General features: G+C 37.1%; 2 protein-coding genes across 3 annotated transcripts in view; one reads left to right on the top strand and one right to left on the bottom strand.

The window, feature by feature from the left end:
- Positions 1–4,721, top strand: part of gnal (guanine nucleotide binding protein (G protein), alpha activating activity polypeptide, olfactory type) — a 64,487-nt gene extending 59,766 nt beyond the window's left edge. Inside the window, exons 10-12 of one of the 2 annotated variants that reach the window (XM_027172672.2) lie at positions 588–718; positions 1,412–1,479; positions 1,800–4,721. In XM_027172672.2, the coding sequence (XP_027028473.1) occupies positions 588–718; positions 1,412–1,479; positions 1,800–1,946 (346 nt within the window). In that variant the 3' untranslated portion in view covers positions 1,947–4,721. Of the gene's footprint in view, positions 1–587; positions 719–1,411; positions 1,480–1,799 lie in introns of those variants that run through there. The other variant, XR_007139465.1, reaches the window with a different exon arrangement.
- The window catches only part of mppe1 (metallophosphoesterase 1), a 28,215-nt gene continuing 7,020 nt past the window's right edge, over positions 4,256–25,450 (bottom strand). The window contains exons 2-9 of the mRNA XM_027172657.2: positions 20,616–20,724; positions 13,564–13,667; positions 13,394–13,474; positions 13,196–13,304; positions 11,207–11,275; positions 9,839–9,961; positions 5,878–6,018; positions 4,256–5,383 (exon numbers count right to left, since the gene is read on the bottom strand). Coding sequence (XP_027028458.1) covers positions 5,201–5,383; positions 5,878–6,018; positions 9,839–9,961; positions 11,207–11,275; positions 13,196–13,304; positions 13,394–13,474; positions 13,564–13,667; positions 20,616–20,724 — 919 coding nt within the window. The 3' untranslated portion in view covers positions 4,256–5,200. The remainder of the gene's footprint in view (positions 5,384–5,877; positions 6,019–9,838; positions 9,962–11,206; positions 11,276–13,195; positions 13,305–13,393; positions 13,475–13,563; positions 13,668–20,615; positions 20,725–25,450) is intronic.

Below are 25,450 nucleotides of genomic sequence, written 5' to 3'. Positions count from 1 at the left end.
GATGATGACTCTGCTGCTTTATTGGAAATTCCATGTAAGCTGCATATGAATAGTACTGCTGTAAATTATTATGAAAAAACTGACAGACAAAACTGACAAATTAGCTCAGAAAAGCAACTATATTTTTAATACACAAGTTAAAGCCTGAGTCAATTAACACGCCAGTCAATGTGCTTCTCAATTACAGTAAAAACTTAAATCTCCATTCATGTTCCCTTCTTGAATTTGATCAAATTTTAACATGCCAGAACCTTCAACAAGCCTCTCTACTTTTATGGGTACTGTTACTCAGTTGTACTGTAAAGTTACTCCTGGGTACTGACACAGGTACCCAAGAATGGAAAAGATACTGTAGCTTTGGATTCAAATTAATAATTGTATTAATCAGTCTGTATCACACAATCTGGTTGATGTCAAAAGAATGATTTGTGTGTGAGTACTTGACTCTCTCTCTCTCTCTCTCTCTCTCTCTCTCTCTCTCTCTCTCTCTCTCTCTCTCTCTCTCTCTCTCTCTCTCTCTCTCTCTCTCTCTCTCTCTCTCTCTCTCTCTCTCCCTCCCTCCCTCCTTCTCTCTCTGAATTCTGCAGGTTTTTACGGACTATCTCAGTTATACTTTTCCTGAACAAACAGGACATGCTAGCAGAGAAGATCCTGGCTGGAAAATCCAAACTTGAAGATTACTTCCCTGAGTACACTCGCTATACAATCCCACCAGATGGTAGCACCTTTTTAGACTTGGTCCTCTAAATCATTTTACCATAAAATTTAAGAGAAATCTTGAAAATCTCTAATATGTCTTGAAACCGCAGTGTATGTAGGCTAACAAGACACTTTTTCAGAAAAAGGTTTCTTCCTCATATCATCTCTGGAGTATTTCCTTGCCATTGTTGCCTTAAGCTGGCTCATTCCTATTTTTTTTTTGTTTATAACTATTCTTACTATACAAATAAAATTGATTTTAATCAAATTAAAATTTTAGCTCCTTGAATACATTCAGCCATTTTGGGAAAAAGTGTTTGTACTTTATGGTGTTATTACTAAATATTATATTTCAATGATGCTTTATTTTGAATTAGAGCACATGATTTGGAAGCACCATACAGCAACATTAATAATTAGTGTTATCTGAGTGTGATTTGCTTTGGAATGGGTCGATTTATATCCCCAACTCTGACAAATTGAATTCCTTGTACCTTTTAGAAACACAAAATCTATAGCCAAGTTACAATACAGGGACACTGTCACTATATTTAAGACCTATAGTTTCTGCAACAACGTGACTGATTAATGTAAAACAACTAAAGGGTGCATCCTGCATTTTGAGAAGATACAGATTGAAAATGCTTGGACTGTACATGATTCTAAAGTTAAAAGAGATGTTGATATACTGTAAACACAATCTTCTCCACAGTGACCCCTGATGCTGGGGAAGACCCAAAAGTGACTAGGGCCAAGTTCTTCATCCGGGATGAATTTTTGGTACACTCAATATATACAGACACATCAAAAAATGTTTGCTCATTTGTATTTTAAATAGTGTTTTACAAGTTTGATGTCTTTTTTGTATAATTCATTTTTGTCTATGTGTGAACTGTATGTTTACTTGTTTGTTTTAACAGTTTGTATTTGTCATGTCTTTTGTGTTTTGATTAGATTTTTTCTGTCTCGTTTTAGTTTTTGCCTTTAGTGTAGTCTGTGTGTACATTCAGATATACTAAGTTCCTAATGATATTTAAATATTTGTTTGGTCACCCTCCAATGTCTTTAAGTAAAAAGGATTTGTGTATGCGTTTCTGCAGAGGATCAGCACAGCAAGTGGGTCAGATAAACACTACTGCTACCCACATTTCACATGTGCCGTGGACACAGAGAATATCCGCCGTGTCTTCAATGACTGTCGTGACATCATCCAGAGGATGCATCTCCGCCAGTATGAGCTTTTGTGATTGGGTCCCAAGATCTGTTCTTTTACCAATCGGATCACTTCTTCTACACTCCCAGATTTCAGCAAGACGAGTGAACTACTGACTAGTGACAATGTTATGTGATTTTTTTTTCGATTGTTAATGTTTTTCTCCACTTTATCTCATTTATACAAGAATGAGGTGTGCGTGTGTTTCCTGTATCTCTTCAGTCTTGAGAATTTCATTTAGATTTTTTACTTGATATGGTTGGATGTGGACCAGCCAATCCAATGGAAATCTGTGGTAACTTTAGGCAAATAAGCCTTACATTTGACCTTTGCAGTCTTCTGAAGGATTTTTTTTGAGTACTTGACATAGGGGTGGATAATGCACTTTTGCATCAGGTTCCTAAAATGCAGACCGCTCAGCGTAATTCACTATGTAGCACCGCTATATTTATTACTTGTCACTTTTCTCTTTAGTATGTTTTAATTGTTTTTTTTTTGTTTGTTTTTTTTTTTTTTGCATTTCTTTAGTTTTAACTTTAACGTTTCTGTTAGAGGTGCAATGTTGCAGGAATATTCAGGGGTTTGGAATTGTTTAAGAGCACAGGCTAAATGTAGACATGTTGGATTGTTGGACTTGAAGTCTTCTGCACCTCAGTACTTTCTGCATAAGAAGACTGAGTGGCCAACTGATAATTAATACCTCTCTTTGCATAGAGAGTTCCTTGATGTTGTGATAGTATGTGTATACTGTACTGTAAATACACATACACACAGATACACTATATATTTGGGGGGTTATTTTATTATGCTAGGGAATGTGCAAGGTTGCTTTGTCTTGCACATGCCTGCAAAATGTAATGTTATTTTGTACATCTTAATTGAAAAGAGAAAAATACTTGTAGAAGCTCCTTGTGCCTTTGATTACAGCTGTACCTGTAAATGAGGATTTAGATATAAATACATTTCTGATGGCGTTGTACAGCTTGATGTCAAATCTTAACTGCAGTACAGGCTGCTGATGGGGAATCTCTCTCTATCTCTCTCTTCTCTCTCTCTCTCTCTCTCTCTCTCTCGCACTCACACACAAACTCGCTCTTTGTAGAAATGCATTTCTCTCTAGCATAAAGAAAATGGAATCCTATGGTTAGTACAACATGGAAATTAGGCAAAAAATATGTATAAAATATGCAAAATAACTTACTGATTGCAAAGTTGCAAATGAGTATGTTTTTATTTTTTCTTTCTTTCTTTTGTTGAATTCATTTTCCCTTTCTAGAACACTTGACAGCTTTAAAAAACATTTGAAAACATTTTAAGTGTCCAAACGCATAGCCTGCTGACAGTTTCAGACATGAAATGTGTGTGAGGTGTGTACACGGGGGTACAGCTGTAAATGTGTGTATGCATGTGTGTGTGCCTGCATGCATGTGTATACCCACAGCCCCCTGTTGTGTTCAACCCAGATTGTACATCAGCATTTTTATATTTATATATGTGTACATATACATTTATAAGGTTACAACAGAAATTATATTGCATAAACATATATGTACAATTCTACATAGAAATGTGTGTGCCTATGCGTATACATATTTATGAATGTCTAGTGAGGTTGTATGCATAGCCATGGATCTAGGTAGGGTGTACTTTAGACGGTTTGACGCTCCTGTAATCTTTAGTAACATCCAGGCCTCACAACTCACAGAATATTGCATAGCCTTATACAGCTTGATTGCAGAGTAAAATGTGAAAAGATTCCAGATGGTAATGCTGTCAATTAGAATGGGATTATCTAATCTGTGTGGGAGAAAGATCATGTCCTTATTACTTACTTTTAATATGTAACTACACAGTCATTTTTTTCAGTCACATGTTTTCATCAAACCTGTTTCTTTGTTGTTAAAATGCATTAAAATGCAAAACTATTTACTTAATAATAAAATATAAATTTTTATGTAATATAATAAAAATTACAAAATATGTTTTGTCAGACTAAACTTAAAAAGGAACATTTAGCAGTTATTTTGGGTAGGTAAGTGTTCTTTGCTTCCTAAAAGAGTTTGCTTATACCCCAGATGCAACCAATATACGCATAACAAAAAGAACCCTTAAGAGTTTAACTTTAACTTTATTTTGAAAAAGTGGATGCTTGTGATTGTCAGGCTATAAATTCAAAGTCCACATATGAGAGCCTCTGCTAGGCCCTTATCTAATTATTAATATAAGATTAATTGGTAGTTTTGCCACACTTTTAAATCTAATGAAGTAAAAAAAAAAAAAAAAAAAAAAAAAGGACCTGATCCCCTCCTGCAATTCTTAGCCTACGGTTTCTTTTTTTAAATGTTTTTTTTTTTTTTTTCTTTTAATTTTATCCAGCAAAACTGGTTATATTTTGTGGTTTATGTTCATGTCCCATCATGGGACCATCTCCTGAATGAGCTTGAATCAGAACACTATACTATATGTGGTTCCACCAAATTAACTAAAAATTTACAGCTACAGGAGCAGCAGATGACTGACACGGGACCCACGTGGAACCTCAAAAGCTGTACTGTATGGTTAAATTGCACCACTGGTAGATAAGCTAAATCTCTTTTCACTGAGGCTTCTCCATGTATGATATGATGATAACTAACAGATAAAAATATAAAGCTCTAGGTCTGGCCTTCAATGACATACCATTTTGAGTTCTTAAGTTTTATGTTACTAAAGAGTCACATTAGACACCCTTCATATCTGTTTAGAAATGGAAATGTTCATGAAATGTCCGATGAAATGTAATTTTGCAAATAAAATACATCTAAAAGTGTTGGTGTGTTTTATTATTCAACCAGCACAGAGAACAATAACATGCATTATTACTCACATTTACATTGGATTATTTTTTTATTTACTTACTATTTTATTTCTTTATTTATTGTACTAGTTCCAGATAGGACTTCAGTAAAAAGAAGAAAGCACTTCTTTGTTTATTTAAAATAACAAGCAAACATTTTGGACTGTAATTAGGAATATAATTTCAAATGTGGACCAGTTAGTAGACAAATGAATAAAAAACATCAATACAATACAATAACATTTAACCATATGTGGACAGCATTCTTCAAAGTATCGTAGAAATGCATGTATAAATAAAATGATAAATGTAACATACTGGATTAGCAGTATCTAAAATTGTGTCTTAGCACTCATTTTCCTGAAAACATGGAAATCATGGAGCATGTAATTAAAACTTGTAAAATTGTACAGGCAAAGTAGTACAGATCATCTACATATATAGGGTGTGTTTCACAAAGATTTTTCCTTGTCCAGAATGCGGTTTGCTGCATGCAGTGCTCCTTGGAAAAGTCGCAGATGCCCAAGTGTGATCAGCACAATCACAACCACAGCGGTGCAGTATACTGCTATAATACTGCTCTCCTCTGGCAGGAAACACTTGGACAGCGCAAAATCAGATGGGGAAAAGGTGCCCTATACATACAAACATTTGTTCAAGAGCTATATTATAGCTGTATTGTTCAAATTAACATTTGTAAATCAGGACAACCCTCATGGTTCACTAGTCAATATTAATCTTTTAGACTGAAGGAATAACTAATGCTAGCAAACACTTTTTACAAAACTTTTGTCATTTTAGACACACCATGCACTTAACTGGGAACACCTGCACATTCATGCTGTTACTGTACCCAATTGGCAGCAGCATAATGTGGATACATTCACATCATTTGGGGTGTAATCATGTGGCATGTTTGTTGGTGCTAGATGAGCTAGGGTAAGCCTTTCTTCACAAACTACAGTCCATAGTAAGTAACGTGATTAAGCACCTTTTACAAACATGTATGATTTTGCATTGTGCTTCTGTCACATAATTAGCTAATAGAATTGCTTTTGCTTAAATATGCAGGTGTACATGGATTCCTAATGAAGCTGATGATGAGTGTATATTGTGTGTTTATGGTTACCAGGATGAAGCTGGGGTTGTTGCGGTTCCTCCAGCTAAAAGATGGAACGCTAATCTCTGGGAAACGATTCTCATGGAAAACCTCACAGCTGCTGTGAGTGTGGCCACTTAGAATTAGGCGAGGCTGGAACCATCGCAGTAGCTGGTAGAGGAAAGGAACATTTGAGAAAAAAGTTATATACACACACACACACACACACACACACACACACACACACACACACACACACACACACACACACACACACACACAAACAGTGATGTGAAAAAGTGTTTGCCCTTCCTGATTTTGAATTTTTTTGCTCGTCACATTTTAATGTTTCAGATCATCCAACAAATTTATTCAAAAATAACACAAGTAAACAACATGCAGTTTTTAAATGAAGGTTTTTATTATTTATTTTATTATTAAGAGAAAATAAATCATCATCTCAATAGGATTCAGGTCAGGACTTTGACTCGGCTACTCAAGTTCACTTGAGGTCACAAACAGATGGCTGTACATTGTCCTTCAGGATTTTTGGTAGAACAGCAGAATTCATGGTTTCATTTATCACAGCAAGTCTTCCAGGTCCTGAAGCAACAAAACAGCCCCAGACCATCACACTACCACCACCATATTTTACTGTATGATGTTCTTTTTCTGAAATGCAGTGATACTTGAAGTTCAACTTTTGTCTCGTCAGTCCAGAATATTTTCCCAAAAGTCTTGGGGATCATCAAGATGTTTTCTGGCAAATCTCAGACTAGCCTTTATGTTCTTTTTGCTCAGCAGCGGAAAGAAAGAGACTGGGCAGAGATGCAAGACTTTCTTGCATCTCTGCCATGCAGGCAATTTTTGCCCAGTCTCTTTCTTATGGTGGAGTCATGAACACTGACCTTAACTGAGGCAAAAGAGACCTGCAGTTCTTTGGATGTCGATGTTGATGTGGGGTCTTTTGTGACATCTCGGACGAGTCGTCGCTGCGCTCTTGGGGTCATTTTGGTTGGCCAGCCACTCCGAGGAAGGTTCACCACTGTTCCATATTTTTGAAATTTGTGAATAATGGCTCTCACTGTGGTTCGCTGGAGTCCCAAAGCTTTAGAAATGGCTTTATAACATTTTCCAGACTGATATATCTCAATTACTTTCTTACTCATTTGTTCCTGAATTTCTTTGGATCTCAGCATGATGCGTAGCTTTTGAGGATCTTTTGGTCTACTTCACTGTCAGTCAGGTCTTATTTAAGTGATTTCTTGATTGAGAACAGGTGTGGCAGTAATCAGGCCTGGGTTTGGCTAGAGAAATTGAGCTCAGGTGTGATAAACCACAGTTAAGTTATACAGTTGAAACCGGATATTTACATACAGTACACTTCAGAAAAAAACACAAAAACCTTTATTTCTTTACTGTTATACATTAAATCAGAGTAAACTTTTTTCTGTTTTAAATCAATAAATATTAACATATTTTTTGCATTTGTTAAATGTCAGAATCGAATGAGGGAGAATTTTTATGTATTTTTATCATCACTTTCATCAAAGTCAGACGTATACATACCCTGAAACTGCCCTGAAACTGTTTCACTTGGGCCAAACGTTTTGGGTATTCTTCCACAAGCTTTCATAGTTTGCTGGAATTTTGGCCCACTCCTCTTGACAGAACTTGTGTAACTGGTTCAAGTTTGTAGGCCTTCTTGCTCGCACTCGCCTTTTCAGTGCCGCCCACAAATTTTCTATGGGATTGAGATCAGGGCTTTGTGATGGCCACTCCAATACCTTGAATTTGTTGTCCTTAAGCCACATTGTAACTAATTTGGAGGTATGCTTGGGGTCATTGTCCATTTGGAAGACCCATTTGTGGGTTAGGGTTCCCATGTTTTTTATACTTGTGTATTATTGTCTGAACGGATGAACGTGGGAACTTCAGGCATCTGGAAATTGCACCTAAGGATGAGCCACACTTGTGGAGGTCAACAATTATTTTTCTGATGTCTTTGTGGATTTCTCTTGATTTTCCCATGATGTCAAAGAAAGAGGCTCTGTGTTTGAGGTGTACCTTTATATGCATCCACAGGTGTGCCACAAAGTAACTCAAATGGAATCAATTAACCTATCAGAAGCTTCTTAAGCTCAGAATGGAATCATCTGGAGTTTTTTTTTGTTTGTTTAAAGGCACGATAAACTTAGTGTATGTATACTTCTGACTTTGGTGAAAGTGATGATAAAAATACATAAAAATTCTCCCTCGCTCGATTCTGACATTTAACAAATGCAAAAAATATGTTAATACTTATTTAAAACAGAAAAAGTCTACTCTGATTTAATGTATGCCAGTAAAGACATAAAGGTTTTTGTGTTTTTTCTGAAGTGTATGTAAATATCTGGTTTCAACTGTAAGTCACTTTTTCCACACAAGGTCATGTGGGTTTGGATTTTGTTTTCCCTTAATAATAAAAACCATTTAAAAACTGCAAGTTGTGTTTTCTTTGACTGATATTTACATTTGTTTGATGATCTGAAATCTGCAAATTAGTGTGGAAAATATTCATATCTGTTTTTATATTTGGATTTAAACCAAAGCTGGGTCAAGAACTGTTAATGCAAACATTATGCCCTGGAGACATGAACAGGGCTGCTGGAAAATCTCTCATTTTACTAAATATTATAACAAACAGCAATTTACAGTATATAAGCCTCTGGAAGATTCCAGCAAGAGACTTAGCAGGTTAACAGTTTCAAAGCAATGGTGTCTTTCCCAAAATCAAGAAAATGTTATTTAGTAGTGATGTTACCCTTGATATATATGTAACTTGTTATCCAAAAACTGAAAAGGGAATTACTTTTGTTTATTACATAATACACAACCTTAATTTAACTATTTAACTTTTTAGTTGCCTTTATTGTAAAAAAAAAAAATGTTTTCAAAACACTGGAATGCACTGATTATGCACTTAGATAAGCTTGAAAACCAAAATGCAACTGCATTAAACACTTCACACTTTATCCACTAGATGTCACTAGCACTCACTATTGAAAAGCTTCTAGTAAAGATGCCTTCTTACATTTGAGATAGGAAAGATGCACAGATTTTATTTAGGCTATAGTTAGACCTAATAATTCAGTTCAATTAAATTTTATTTGCATAGCACATTTGCCATGAGAGGGTGGGTATTATATGTCAAAGTAGCATCCACATGAATGCCAGGACACAAGGTTTTCCATCAGAAAATTGCCGAGCATCATACTGCCTTCTTCCCACAGTGCATCATTTTTCCATGTAAAAAACAAACACAGACTTGGCCATCCACATGATGTAAACGAAAATATGATTAAATCAGACCAGGTCTTCTTCTTCCATTTCTCTATGGTCCAGTTCTGATGCTCACATGCCCATTTTAAGCATGATGTGTTCTTAATATATCTCACCATACTCTGTCCTAGTCTGACTGTGGCCCTGAGCTGACTGTGTGATACCGTTTGTTTATGACCTGATCTTATGATTGAGATATCCTTTGTTTACAATTACAATACAATTCTTTCTGTTTTGTTTTGATAAACATGTGCCAAACACATACAGTCCATGACAGTTTCTTCTTCTGTAATTTAGATAATCCTTTTCGTAATAGACTCGCCAAACTTCTAGTTAGCACACCTGTTTCTTTTGTTTATCAACATTTAACTCTAAATACTACATTTTTGTTCTGTATGAATACTTTGTTGGTATCAGTAAACTTTAAAGAGATTTTTTTTGTCATTCAGTGGTGATTAAAAATCCAGTTACAGATTACAACACTGATTAAGTGCACCATCTGACTGCAAAATGTTTATGAATTTCAGTATTTTTGATACTCTACATTGTTTAACACTCTTTAATATTCACATATTATTACACCAAAATAAATTTTCCCCAAAGTAGACATTATGCAAATTATAATAATTAATAAAAACAGGTGGGTGAAAACCCCATGCTATCACCTAACCTTTTTTGAGGCATCCTGTGAGAGAACATCATAGCGTTCCTGAAAGTGCAGATAGCGTTCGTTGAGTGGTGCTGCATCTTCACCTGTACACTGAGCATCACTGGTACGATACAGCGGGTAGTGCTGGAAACAGATAACATTTTATCTAGAAATATGCAACAAATACCAGTGGAGTTACTACACTGGCCAAATGATTAAGCAGCTTGTTTCAGATTTTCTAGACATTAAATTTCTATGTAAAATGCACTCAGTGATCACTAATTAGGCAGACCCACTGTCAGTGATCATTTTATAAGATACACTTAGGGTGCTTTCACACCTGCCTTGTTTAGTTCAGTTGAATCGTACCAGAGTTCGATTGCTCATTTGGTGCGGTTCGTTTGGGCAGGTGAGAATGCAGCAATCGAACTCTGGTGCGCACCAAAAGCGGACCAAACAAGCGTACCGAGACCTCCTTGAAGAGGTGGTCTCGGTACGCTTTCAAACGAACTCTGGTATGGTTCGTTTGTGGTGAGAACATGGTCCGAGATCGAATAGACCTAACTGCAAAAAGTATTGCGCATTTTGGACTAAACCAGCTGCCGTAGTGGGTCATTGGCAATATTTTCGGAAGATAAGCATGTCACAGTTTCGCAAAAGTAATGCTTGCCGCCTCCTGAAGTGTCTTGCGATGCGTCTTTGCCATTTGCAGTGCATTAAAATTATATTTTGAAGCCGCATCCGCGCTTCATTCTGAAAATTAAGACTTTGCATAGAATGCTGTATACAAGCGATGTAGTAGATTACAACCACAAACATAATTGCAGTGCGCAGTCGTCTCTCCACGGTGTACTGTATGCTGTATTTTCCTCTTTTTGTTTACTTCCGTAGTTTTGTTGAAATTTCCCACACGTTTATTCTGACCAATCGAGAAGCAGTTTAGGAAATACACTCAAAGACGTGGTCAATGAGTGATGTGGCTGTTATCACATGACTGCATTTTGATTCGTTTCAACTGGTGCGGAACAGAGCGATCAGTGTGGTGTGAAAAGGAAACAAAACTGCTAAAAACCTACAATGTATCATTTTTTGCTTTTGGTCCGGACCAAATGAACCAAACTATAGGTGTGAAAGCACCCTTTCTATAGAAAAGTTATCCCATCATATGGTATGCATAATTCCTTAGCCAACTTTTTGCTGTCTATCAATGAAAACAGACTAATAATAATCATTGTAGTTGCATAGTGCACTATTATCAGAAGAGCATTAACACTGACATACTAGTGGCATCTTATTGTGTGTGGTGCAGGAAAGAATGCACCCGGGAGAATATAATGATAGTTGGTAGTCCTTCCCATACTACACATACACACAATCATGTATATTTACCTGAAGTATAATGGGAGCCGTTGATGGATATGATTGTACATCCCTGCAAAGATGCTTCATCACATCAGACTGCAAAATTCAAATGAGACACTGTTAACCTGTACATATTAGGGCTGGGCGATAAAACGATAATGATGTATCGCGATAGACACGTGATCGATATCAATAAAAAATGTGTTCGATAAAATGTTCGTTTTTTTTCATTCGTCGGAAGAAAACAGAGGTTACGAAGCAAGTTTGGTTGCATTAACAAAGGCACTCACTCTCTGGTAACCTAGCAACGTAGGGAGTGACACGCTAACAGGCAATCATGTAACAGTATCATGTTTGGTTGTGTTATATCGTTGTCTCGTGCTGGTCTGCTGGATTCCTCTTCAGTAACTGGTGACTGATAAGCAGAAAAAGAGTGCAATAAAAAAGTGAATAGTTCAACTCAAGTACGATTACAGTAAGAATAATTTGAGCTACTTTTTTATATTTCTGCAGTTTTTATATTTCAAAAAATGTTACTGTACTGTATCAGGGTTTTTTTTTTATATTACAGATGTATCTCAGTCTACCTCAGTTTTATTTATGTTTACAAAACACTGCACATATTTTAAAACACTTTTCACCAGAAGATGAACAGCTAGTGAACTTCCTAGCACTAAAATTCACTAAATTCTCAGGTTTCTCTATATTTATATTTAACACTTTGCACTATTTTATTACACTTTATTAAGCATTTCTTACATTTTCTTTCATTTTGCACCTAAAATGTTAAGAGATAATTGTTAAGTGTTCATTGTGACTTTAGACTTTTGTTTACATTTAATTATTTGAGTTTTCCATGGTTGTTGACATTTCTGTCTTAATAATTGAGGGGATTGTGATCATAGGAAGGTTAAGTTGAAAATAAAAATGTTTAAATGTAATATAGTTTTCTCCTGGTCCTTATTTTAAATGGGTCATAAAAAATATCAATAATTATCGATATCGACCGATATGAAACAGTGATATCGTGATACAGTTTTCAGCCATATCGCCCAGCCCTAGTACATATTAACATATTAAGATATACCAAACACCAAAACACAGTACATCTACAGAAATAAGACAATTAAATTTCTATTCCTAACTGAAAACAACACTTGAGCCCAATATATGCTGGCAAAACAAGAAAAAACAAGTATCCAGTGCATTGGGTCACCACATTGGCTAATGATTAAACTAACATTTAATTAACTATTTCATTTATATTCTAAGTCCACATTCTAAGCTGAGATGTAAAGGTCACAAAATTATACATGTTAAGACCTTATCTGTTTTGCATAACTTTAACATCTTTCAGCCTTTGCTGAATTTCAACTGCCTTCAACTATTGATTTCTAGCCAACTGCTAATAGTTTGCTGAGAATTTATTTAGCACTACAGGCTCAGTGTACATACGACTCATACTAGGGAAACAAGTATTTGCAAAATTATAAAACAGAATCTTAGAATACATAAATATAGTCTATTAAACTAATTAATGCAAATCAACATTTAAGAACCAAATTTCAAAGCAACTTCATGAACTTTGAATTTAAAATAAGCTTAAACATGTTCTATTACGAAATCTACCAGAAATATAAATGATTTTGGTTATTTCTCATTAACAATGATTCTCTTAAGAGAACTAAGTGATTTGGTGGGCATTATTGTTCTGGACAAATTGTTCTTATATACTTCTCACACTGAAGACACAGCATCGCAACAACATTTGAGGAATGTCTAAATAATGACTCCTTCCATCCCTGATACATCCTTCAGCCCATTATCTAGAAATCAATCTGAATTTTACTACTGTAGGAGTAGGATGCTGTAATGTTTTAGTAAGATGATATCTCAGTGTTGCTACAAATAAATGTAAATTATATTTCTTTGCCTTAGATTTTCAGGTTTCCTCATCAGTGAAAATGACCACACTATACTGTTCCATCCCTAATTTTAATGATGACTTTGTGTTACCTGTGAGGAGCAGTTAAGTTGATGTGCTAAACTGTAAAGTTTTTCCTCCACACCCTGACAGATGGGACAGTGATCTCCATGTAGGGCAACACTGTTCACCAATAAGAAGCTATAAACACAAACATGCAAAGAATTGTACAGGAAACAGTTTATCAAACCTGGACAGACAATGGTCTAATTTAATGTGAAGCAGCTTACTTTACTCCTCTCTTGGTGAGTATCTTTGCTGATGTTACATTGAAAACTTTCTCAAAACGCTCAAGTTTATAGGAGGTCATTCTGTTTGGGAGAACACAAAGGCAACTGAAACTCTTTTTTTTTTTTAATTCAGGCAAGAATTATAATTGTTATGTAGCCAACAAACTTACTCGTGATGAAATCCAATGTCATGGTTGCCAATAAGGACCACAAGTTCTGTGTCGCTTGAGTGATTGAAGATCTGTTTGAAGCGCTTAACATCATCTTCCCAGTCCTGAAAATAATCAAAATGTAGTTTTATTTAAAACAGCCTTAAACTCACATTATTATTTAATAATAATTCAATATTTGGGGTTTAAAGTCAGAGCTCAATTATAAATCATACAATTAGAAATTTCAATGAATGAAACAAAATGGCATTTACACCTATAAATAGCTATAAAAGTAGTGATCGATATCCAAGTTAAGACAAACTTAAATATTTTGCATTCACAATCACCTGTTACCATACTGCTATTAAATTCAATTTTATTTTTATAGCAAATTTAACGATTATCTCAAAACAGCTTTAGAAAAGTATAGAAACACAAGAGATTTAAAGAAAAGAAAAGAAAAAAAAATATATATATATATATATATATATAGGTAGAAGGAGAAAAATAAGAATAAAAATGAATGAATAAATTAATACATGCATTTAAAGTTTAAAATTAATTTAAAATATTTCTTGCACCATTTTTCTGGATGAAGAGAGACAGGCCACCACCATGAGTCTTACCACAGAGAGCTGCCTTTCTGTTTTGACAAAAGAAGGTGAGCCTGCCAATCTGAATGTCAACTGAAATCTCCCGCTGAGCCACATCTCCATAAAATAGACACAGCAGTCTCTAAACTCACAGTGTGTAGTCTGCTGGAGTCAAATATAAATCCAGTTTATTGTCACTTCTAATGAGGCATGCATGCAGAAGTCAGTGGTAGCGCATTTATTTAGTGTGTGTAAATGATTTTCACCATCTTCAACTGAGGTTCAGTCTAGTCAGAAACATTCTGGTGCAACCAATACTTTAAGACATTATTTAGAGCCTACGACATACAGTGCATCTTGAAATTGTTCACAGCGCTTCACTATTACCACAGTTTATTAAATTATTATTAAAATGGATTAAATTAATTATTTCCTTCAAAATTCTACAAATAATATCCCATAATGAAAATGTGAAATATGTTTGCTTGAAATCTTTGCAAATTTATTAAAAATAAAAAACAAAGAAATCACATATGAATTCACAGCCTTTGCCATGACACTCAAAATTGATTTCCATAAAAAGAGATAATCAAATGTTCTACATCATTATGCTTCAGACATCCATAGTGGTTTATTGTTATTTTATAATAGCCAAAACCTGTTGCCTATAAATGGTCCTATATGACTTTTTCCTTTTTTCCCCATTCTCATCAATCAGAAGATGATGAGGAAACAAAGATGATAAAATCTCTCTCTATAATCCTTTTTTCCTGCTAATGAGCCTAATTTATTATTATGTCTGCAAAACCAAAAAAGAGCTCACAAATACACACTGGGTAAAGAGAATTGTAATGATTGACATTATTATTCTTGCCATATTTTACTGTATCGTTAGAACAGAACCACTTTGTGCCACCCCACTGCACTGTGGCCACAGAACCAGGAGTGTAATTAAAATCATATTACAGTTTTATAGAACAGGATTTACAGGAGCACAGTGGTTGAGATTAATGCCTCCAGTACAAATGCCAATATTGCTTACAGATATGGTAAAATCAGTCTGTTGCAGCTGCTGCTGCTGTTTGGTTAGAAAGAGAAAAATATTAGGTATGATTGTAATCATGTGCTGGACAATGTACATTATGTGCAAAATGCAGACAGGGACTCCAGCAAGCTATATCAGCATAAGTAAAAGAGAAAACCAGAAGGTGACAGACATGAGGGCTTCCTGGGACATAAAACGTCCCACCACTCCACAGTCAGCAAACCTGAGCAACTTTTAACGGTGGTTTGGCAGCCTTATGTTAAAGATGTCTGTAAAGACATCCATTTTCTTGTCTACATGTTCCTTGAGCACTTGACCAGGAATGTTTTCTGGTCCAACAGCCTTCAGTGGGTTAACTCTGAATTTTCCTCACATCAGCTGTGGTGAGGCAAAGCACATGGTCATTTCAAAGACAGATGGTCTTCCTCACTAACATGTCATTCTGTGTCTCAAAATCGAATGTAGAAATTATACTGTGTATCTGGAAGTGCAGCATCATGGTCACAGCAGGTAAAGTTGTCCTGTAGTTAGTGATCACCTAGATGCCCTGTCAGATGCACCAGTTGTAGTGGCTGGGACAATATGAAAATTATGGGGCCCACTGAGAGTGGCAGTGGTCTTGTGATGACTCATAGGCCACGTTCACACTGCAAGTCTTAATGCTCAATTCGGAAATTTTGCTCAGATCTGGCTGTTCACATTACTCTTTAAAATGTGGCCTATATCAGATAATTGTGTGAACTGTTTGCTGTTTCAAACTGACCCGCATGTGCAAACGAAAAAAAGAAAAAAAATTGGCAAGGTTATGGAGGAAGTTAGCATTTTCGCTTTTCTTTCTAAATATTTTGTGTTTGAAATGTTTGAAAATTTTTGAATGTCGAGGGCAACTTTTGATTATTTGATCCATTTTGTAGGCGTAGTCACGTTTGTGTGCGTACTCCCCGGCGCATAATTGTGACGAATGTCGATGTAGATTGACGTAAAAGTCGCATCAAATCCGCCTTGGTTGTTCACATTGCGGCCACATTGGAAAAAATCAGATTTGGGTCTGATTCAGGACCACATATGGAAGTGGTCTGAATCTGATTTGAAAAAATCAGATCTGGGCTAGATTTGAGTGTTCACACTACTCCTGAAGAAGTCTGACCTGGTCGCTTGACCCAAAAAAAAAATCAGATTTGAGCTACTTTTACCTGCAGTGTAAACGGGGCTATAATGAGCCTTTCAAAGAACTACATGATAATAGGTGAATCCTGAACAGATTGGCCCTTTCTGTTCTTAGGGTTACCTTGTCACTTGCTCTGAATTCACATCAACAATGCACTTGTGCATCAACAATTAATCTATCGGATCACTGACATATTCTTTCAAGTTGGTAGTAACAACATTGGTTGCAGCCTCCCTGAACATGCAAGTGGCTCAAAACAGTCCTGTAGACAAAAGTTGGCTCCTGCTGCCCATGTTTTCATCTGTTTTAAAACCAGATTCAATTGTCTGGCATACAGTCTGTTTGCTGGAATTAGCATAATAGAGACATGGGATGAGTAGGTGGAGGTGAGGCTCCACACAATATGAACCAGGGATGTTTGTGTAAACAAGATCCAGCATGTTTGCCTCTCTCTTTGCAAAGTCAAAATTCTGATGGAGCACTGATTTGACGTCCATAGAAGTGAGCAATCTGCAATTCAATAATAGCCCCATAAAGATAAAGTGTCTCCTTAGCATTAACACTGGGGGAATGTACACTGAGCCAATGAAAATTAGTGAATCCCTGAGATAAATAAAAAGTTCTGCTTCTAACAATTACAGACTCCATCAGCAAAGAGCAGTAATCAGAAAGTTTCTTGCACCATTTTGTCTGGATGTAGACACACAGGCCACCAACATGAGTCTTACCACAGAGAGCTGCCTTTCTGTTTTGACAAAAGAAGGTGAACCTGCCAATCTGAATGTCAGTGGCCAGATCTTTCGCCAGATCTCTCTCTCTCTCTCTCTCTCTCTCTCTCTGGCTAAGCTACATTTCCATAAAATAGACACAGCAGTCTCTAAACTCACACTGTGTAGTCTGCTTAAGTAAAATATAGATCCAGTGTGTTGTCAATTCTCATGAGGTCATGCATGCAGTGGTCAGTGGTAGCGCTTTTTTAGTGTGTGTAAATAATCTTCAATATCTTCAACTGAGGTTCAGTCTGGTCAGAAACATTCTAGTGCAAACCAGCAGTACTTTTACCTCTACATTAAGACATTCTTTAGAGCCCAAGACACACAGTACTGTACATCTTGAAGTTAGTCACAGTGCTTCGCTTTTTTCACATTTTTGTTACAGCCTTATTCCAAAATGGATTAAACTTATTATTGACTTCAATATTCTACAAATAATATCCCATAATAAAAACATGAAATAAGTTGTCTTGAAATCTTTGCAAATTTATTAAAAATTAAAAACAAAAAAAATTGTATTCAGAGCCTTTACCATGATATTTGCAATTGATCTCAGGTGCATCCTGTTTAAACTGATCATCCTTGAGATGTTTCTTCAACTTGATTGGTAAATTCAGTTGCTTGGACATGATCTAGAAAGGCACAGACTTGTCTATATAAAGTCCTACAGTTAACAGTGCATGTCAGAGCACAAACCAAGCCATGAAGTCCAAGGAATTGTCTGTAGACCTTTGAGACATGATTGACTTTGAGGCACAGATCTGAGAAAGCATACAGAAAATTTTCTGAAGCATTGATGGTCCCAATGAGCACAGTGATTTACATCATCCATAAATGGAAGAAGTCTGGAGCCACCAAAAACTCTTCCTAGAGTGGGCCACCCAGCCAAATGCATGGGGGAGACAGAAATTAGTAAGAGAAGTGAACAAGAACCCGATGGACACCCTGACAAAGCTCCAGCATTTCTCTTTAGAGAGAGGAGAACCTTCCAGAGGAACATCCGCCATAAGCATGCCATAAATCAGGCATGTATTAGAATAGCCAGAAGGAAACCACTCCTTAGCAAAAGGTGCATGATGGTCCCCTTGGAATTTGCCAAAAGGCACCTGAAGGACTCTCAGGCCATGGAAAACAAAACTCTCTGGTCTGATGAAACAAAGATTGAATTCTTTCACCTAAATAGCAAGGATAATGTCTGGAGGAAACCAGGCACCACTTATCACCTGGCAAATACCATTCCTAGAGTGAAGCATAGTGCTGGCAGCATCATGCTGTGAGGATGTTTTTCAGTGGCAGAAACTGGAAGACTAGTCAGGATAGAGAGAAAGATGACCCTAAGCACACAGCCAAGATAACAATGGAGTGGCTACGGGACAACTTTGTGAATGTCCTTCAGTGGCACAGCCAAAGCTTGGACGTAAACCTGATTGGGGAGCATCCACAGCCATTCATGCAACCTGGTGGATCTTAAAAAGTCCTGCAAAGAAGAATTGAAGAAAAATAGGTGTGCCATGCTTGTAGCATCATATTTTTAAAAAAATGCAGCTGTAATTGCTGCCAAAGGTACTTCAGCAAAGTATTGAGCACATGCTGTTAATACTTATGTACATTATTTTTTCTATTTTTTTAAAAATAAATTTGCAAAGATTACAAAAAACTTTTCACGTTGTCATTATGGGGTATTGTTTGTAGAATTTTGAGGAAAACAACGAATTTAATCCATTTTGGAATAAGGCTGTAACATACTGTAACAAAATGTGGAAAAAGTAAAACGCTGTCAATACTTTCTGGATGCACTGTATGTTCTGTGGTTTATCATGCGGCTGTGAGTCATCCATTGTTTCACAACATGTGGCTGTGCCATTCATTGCCTTGTATGGGTACATTCACAAGCGGCTCATACCCGCCCAATCTTTTGAAAAACCCAACCACAACTCGAACTGCAAATAATAAATAAACTAAAATAATACCCGACCCGCTACTTTACCCACTTATTTCCAAAAGCTGTGCTTTTGGTAAACTTGACCAGTCAATTACTCTTACTCAACTAGTAGCAATAAGATCCATGCAGTCATCCATAGATTTGTTCCTTTTGGGCAGTATGTGCATCACTGACACACTGACTTATCACAAACCTTTCTACAACAGTTCAGTTTTTCTTATTTTAACTGAGCCTACCTGAAGACAACCTGATATCTCCCTTTCTGTCTGTGCACTCAGGTACTGTAAACATGCTGCCCTTGATGCACCTTAACACCGGTGTGCTCTTTTTCTCTCTGGGTCAGAGCTTTCCTGTCTATTCCTGTCTATTATCTTGGACAGATAAGACTGGTTTCTGATTGCTCCCTCTTTGTACAGACAACATTCATCTTTCATCTTTGGCCAAGAACTATAGGTCCTCCTGGATTTTGTCATCTTAAGGCTTTAAAAATAATTTATTAGCCTGTTAATTTTAAGATCATCTTAAAGTGACAGCCATTAGTGAAGATTTGAAGTCTTTTTATGAAATATTTACATAGAAATTCCATGCAAGTGATCTGAAATGGAGCTTAATTGGCACAGCGGCATTTTTTTTTTTTTTGATTAAAAGATATTTCATAACATTTGAAAGGAAAGGATTCGCCATCATAAGTAATCTAGGTCATTTACTAAGTTTATACACAGTTTAATATGAACAAATATTGTTTTTTTATTTTTAATGTGTGATTTTCATGTTACTCTACCCTTTAAGTTCACCTTAAGCTTAAATTTATAACATTATGGATTTTAAAAGACCTGTTAACATGTAAACAAGTAAATCATGCAATCTTATACAGCTAGTGAGCTAACTCTGTAACACCTGTATTAAGTCTCTAAAAAGGTCTACTGATTTAACTGTAAAAAGTTAATATTATTTAAAATTTTAAACAATCTCTTAATTTTGCAAAAAGTAGTGATACTTATTCAAAATAAAGGCTTATACAACTAAAAAATGTGCATTTACAAGGCTTCTTTTCTAGTCAAAGCTTTCAAAATGGCTGCTAAAAAATGAGAACACATGAGAATACATATCTGAGTGTGAAATGAGTGAGTGTGATTGGCTTAAAATTACAGGAGATATGCAGTAAGAACACATTAATTGGTTAAAAACATCAATTAGAATAATACAAATTTTTTTCTTTATAAAATCTGAGCTCAAATATGTTATTGTGCTCAATGGGTACATGAGCTTAATGTTTACCCTAATCTCATAGCAATCTCGTATCAGTTCGGGCCCTAGGGAAATTGAGTCAGTTAATTCAGCTAAACAGAAGTTGGTCTGTTTGTAATGAATGACATAAATGCGGTTAATATGGTTCACATGAAGGGTAGAAAAAGATGCTTTGGCCAAGGCTGGTACCAGATTGACCAAATATGCAGTTGAATGTTTAATTTTAAGAATTGTGTCAGTGCACATAGGCAACTAATGTTGAATATCTAGACCCTGTAGTCTTACTACTTTACTACAGTACCTTAGGGGAGCTCCATTTGCCTTCATCAAAAACATCTCCTAGAATAAAGATCATCTCTGGCCTGAGCAGAAACAGTGCTGTCTGAAAAGATCTCTCCATCTGCCACTCCCTATGAGACATAAGGTAAAAGAGAAAAAAGTACAGGGTCAGGCAGGATATACACAATTTGAAAAAATAAGGTTAAATAACTTGCAGTGCTAGGTCCTTATTCAAGAACCAAATGGTTGAAGTTTAGCAGTAAGGGGATCATTTCTACTGAATGGTTGGTGGTGAGAATTTTTTAGGCATTTTAACAGTGCGTGATATGCAGAACATAAAAAAAAAAATCACGGTATGTGTATACAATTTAGTATTTAAGACAGAGCTGCATGTATAGTCAGCTCCAGAATTACTAGCACCTCTCGAAAGTATTTAAAATACATGTATTAAATGGGCTTGATAAACTCACCGTGAAAATATGATAAATTGAACCTCAGTATCAGATTCAAACTTTATTGTACTTACTGTACACACATGTACAATGCAATTATGTATAGCTACTCTTCTAGACAGAATAAATATAGAAAAACAGAATATAAAAATATAATAAGAATTTTAAAAACATCATAAATAACTAAATAAAGAGTAGTAAGTAATGATAAGCAATTATCAATTGTGTCCTTGTGCAATTTTGCATTCACATGCTGCAGCTTTGCATGTGTGTGTTCATAGTTCTGGGGATTACAAGAAAGGGGGAAATAAGGGTACAGTTGTATGCAAAAGTTTAGGAACCCCTGACAATTTCCATGATTTTCATTTATAAATATTTGGGTGTTTGGATCAGCAATTTCATTTTGATCTGTCAAATAACTGAAGGACACAGTAATATTTCAGTAGTGAAATGAGGTTTATTGGATTAACAGAAAATGTGCAATATTCATCAAAATGAAATTAGACAGTTGCATAAATTTGGGCACCCCAACAGAAAATCACATCAATATTTAGTAGAGCCTCCTTTAGCAGAAATAACAGCCTCAAGACGCTTCCTGTAATGAGTGTCTGGAGCTTCCTGTAATGAGTGCCTAGCCTGTAATGAGTCTGAATTCTGGATGAATGTATTTTGGACCGTTTCTTCTTACAAAACATCTCCAGTTCAGTTAGGTTTGATCAAATCAAATGATCTTGGGGACTACCGACCAGTGGCACTGACTTGAAAATGAAATGATGAAGACATTGGAGAGGCTGGTGCTCACTCATCTCCGACCTCTGGTGAGCCCATCAATGGATCCACTTCAGTTTGCCTACCAACCTGGCATTGGAGTGGAAGACGCTGTCATCTTCCTCCTAAATCGGGCTATTTCGCACCTGGAAAAGGCTGGGAGCACAGTGAGAGTCATGTTTTTTGACTTCTCTAGTGGTTTTAACACCATCCAACCTGTGCTCCCAAAGGGATAAGATGGTGTACATGGGAATGGACCATCATCTGTCTGCTTGGATATTGGACTACCTCACAGACCGACCACAGAATGTGAAGACTTGTGACTGAGAGTCTGACATGGTTGTCTGCAACACTGAAGCCCTGCAGGGAACGGTTCTGTCCCTGTTCCTCTTCACCGTATACACTGCAGACTTCATGTTCAGCTCAGCAATCTGTCACCTGCAGAAGTTCTCTGATGACCCTGCCAACGTCGGTCTGATCACATATGATGATGACAGGGAGTACAGAGGACTGATCCAGAACTTTGTTGACTGGTGCCAACGGAGCTGCCTCCAGTTAAGTGCAGGGGAAACCAAAGAACAGGTGTTGGATTTCCGTAGGCACAAACAAACTTCATTACCACCAGTGAACATTCAGGGAAAGGACATTGTAAGAGTGGACTACAGACGGTAGCAATACAGACGGTATTTTCTACCTGCTGCTCTTAGACTGTACAATCAAAGCTGCTCCCAGTGAACCAGTCACCATAGTACACTGTAATAATACTGTAAAACTGTAATAATAACAATAACAAAGTTATTTTAAACAACACTTAATTATAACAATAACAGAAATTTTGAAAAACATGCAATATTCCTTGTGTGCAATATGTTTGTTAGCGTAACTACTACTTTGCCCCTTTTCCACCAAAAAGAACCGGGTGATGGTTCAGAGCTAGTGCTTGTGCTGGTTCAAAGTTGGTTCGACTGTTGAACCGTCTAAGAACGTTTGCCTTTCAATCGGCTAGAGAGCCATCACAGAGCCGAGTCCGACGTCACTGTATACATGTCTCGTTTCCCAGCAACTTTAGTGCAGCAGCGGCAAACACAAACACAATATCAACAATGGCGGATTTTACTTTACTGTTAAAGCTCATGGCTTTGTGAACCTACATTGGCATCCAAACACGGCGAGTCCAATGTGTACTTGCAGCTCCATGTAATTTGTATAAACGGAGGTTGTAATCGAGAAAGTACATAACATTATTTTATCATTAACACAGAAAAAAGGTAGCCTTGGCATGTAGCTACCTACTATCATGTGTGCTGATAATTGATCATATTGCGGTAAAAATTTATTAAACATTAATATATTTAAGGTACATTATCAAATGCATTAACAGTAACCCCACCCCCAGATCCTGACACAAGCTGTTCTTAAGTCAAGACCAGCAATGTTTTGGTGCTACATAAGATCCACTTTTCCTGGTTCAGAGCCGGTGCTTTGTCTGTCGAAAAAGAAAGAACTGGTTCTAAATTAGGCTCTGGCTCTGAACCAGCACTCAAATTGCCTCGGTGGAAAAGGGGCATTTGTGGTCTCTTTTTTTACTTCTCTGTATTTATACATTGTGTTGTGTATGTCTCTATTCTATGCATTTCTTTCTCTTTGCTGCTGTAACAGAGAAATTTCCCCATTGTTAGACGAATAAAGGTTTATCTTACCTTATCTTATAGGTTATGGAACTTAAATCACACAATGGATCTCATGGAAAATAATATTCCAGTTGAAAACCTTTACTTATATACATAAGTGTTATTGCTTGGAAACAAAATGATGTGACAATGGTAACTCAAAACCAAAATAATCAAACCTGTTGAGGGCTGGATTAAAAATAACACTGAAATTACAAACTGATACATCTTCCATGCTTTTCATCATGGCAAGTCTCATTATGTAAGTACATAAATGTAACTTCATTATGTAAGTCAGTATTATGTATAGCCTCCATTCACTTGTACGCACTTCAGATTATGTGGGTGTGCTACTGATGAAGTGGCAGATGGTGTCGTGGGGATCTCCTACCAGACCCAAGTCAGGGCGTCAGTGAGCTCCCGTACAGTCTGTGCCAGTCACTGGCATCAATGCCTTCAACATCATGAAACTGCCTACCCACATAAGGCCAGTCATTGTCATGGACCAGAAGGAACCCAGAGCCTACTGAGGCAGTGTATGGTCTGACAATGGCCCAGCCTAGTATCTAACAGCAGTAAGGGTACCATTGGCTAGCATGTTGTGGTCTGTGTGATCCTCCAAGGATATTCCTGCCCAGACCATTACTAACCCTCAGCTTGATCCTTTGAATTTAAACCACATGAACTTCCAGTGACCAGTATGAGAGAGTGAGAACGATAACACCAAATTTAACACACCTGCTCCCCATTCACACCTGAGACTTTGTAACTCTAAAGAGTCACATGACACATGAAAATGGCTAATTGGACACAATTTAGATTAGATTCAACTTTATTGTCATTTCGCATGTACAAGTACAAGGCAATGAAATAAAGTGTGGGGTGAGAAATGAGCAAATGTACAAGTGAGCATATGTTTTTGTGTAGACAGTCCATTAGCACAATAACAAAGTGTGAGGTGGGTGGGGTGTAACAGTAGGATCAGCGAGGGGCAGAGTTCAATAAACAGACAGCCCTAGGACAAAAAGCTGTTCTTTAGGTGGCTGGTCCTGGTCCGGAGGCACCCGAAACGCCTGCCTGTGATGGCGTTGGAGCAGATGGAGCCTGATCGAACCTGCTGGGGTCTGTTGGTCAGAAAGTCCATAATCCAGTTGCAAGTGAAGGTGTTAATGCCCAGATCTACTAATTTGGCTATTAACTTGGATGGAATGATGGTGTTAAATGCTGAGCTGAAGTCAACAAACAGCATACGTGCATAAGTGTTCTTATTGTCTAAGTGTGTGAGCACAGAGTGCAGTACCATAGAAAACTGCATCTTCTGTGCTCCTAATGCTGCAGTAGGCAAACTGGTGAGAATCCAATGTGGATGGCAGGGAGTCCTTCAGGTAAGCAAGAACCAGGCACTTCTTGACAATAGGTGCCTGTGCTACAGGGCGGTAGTCGTTCAGGTATGATGGGCTGGAGTGTTTTGCCACTCGCACAATGGAGGTGCATTTAAAGCAAGTGGGAACAGCTGTTTGGACAAGAGACAGGTTGAGGATGTCTGTGAAGACCCCAGCAAGCTGATCAGCACATGCTCCGAGTACGCATCCAGGGATGTTGTCTGGTCAAGCGGCTTTGTGTGTGCTGATCCGGCTCAGTGCGTTGCAGACATCTGTGCAGGAGAGTATGATTGGAGGGTGGACAACCGAGGGTTTGAACTTGGTGGTAGTCTCTCTGATGTCTCTCTCAAAGCAAGCATAAAAGTCATTAAGCTCATTCAAGAAGAGGACATCAGTGGCAGCAGGGGTGGAGTGGGATGATTTGTAATCACTGATGGCCTGGATGTCTTGCCACATACGTCGAGGGTCAGAGTTGAAAAAACGCTCCTCTATCTTTCGCTTGTAGCAGTGCTTGGCCTCTTTGATGCCCCTCTTCAGGTTAGCTGTGGATGTGCTGTAGGCCTGTGCGTCGCCTGATCTGAAGGC

The sequence above is a fragment of the Tachysurus fulvidraco genome, chromosome 25 (assembly GCF_022655615.1).
Source record: "Tachysurus fulvidraco isolate hzauxx_2018 chromosome 25, HZAU_PFXX_2.0, whole genome shotgun sequence".
Lineage (NCBI taxonomy): Eukaryota > Metazoa > Chordata > Actinopteri > Siluriformes > Bagridae > Tachysurus > Tachysurus fulvidraco.
This window is presented reverse-complemented; position numbering and strand designations above follow the sequence as displayed.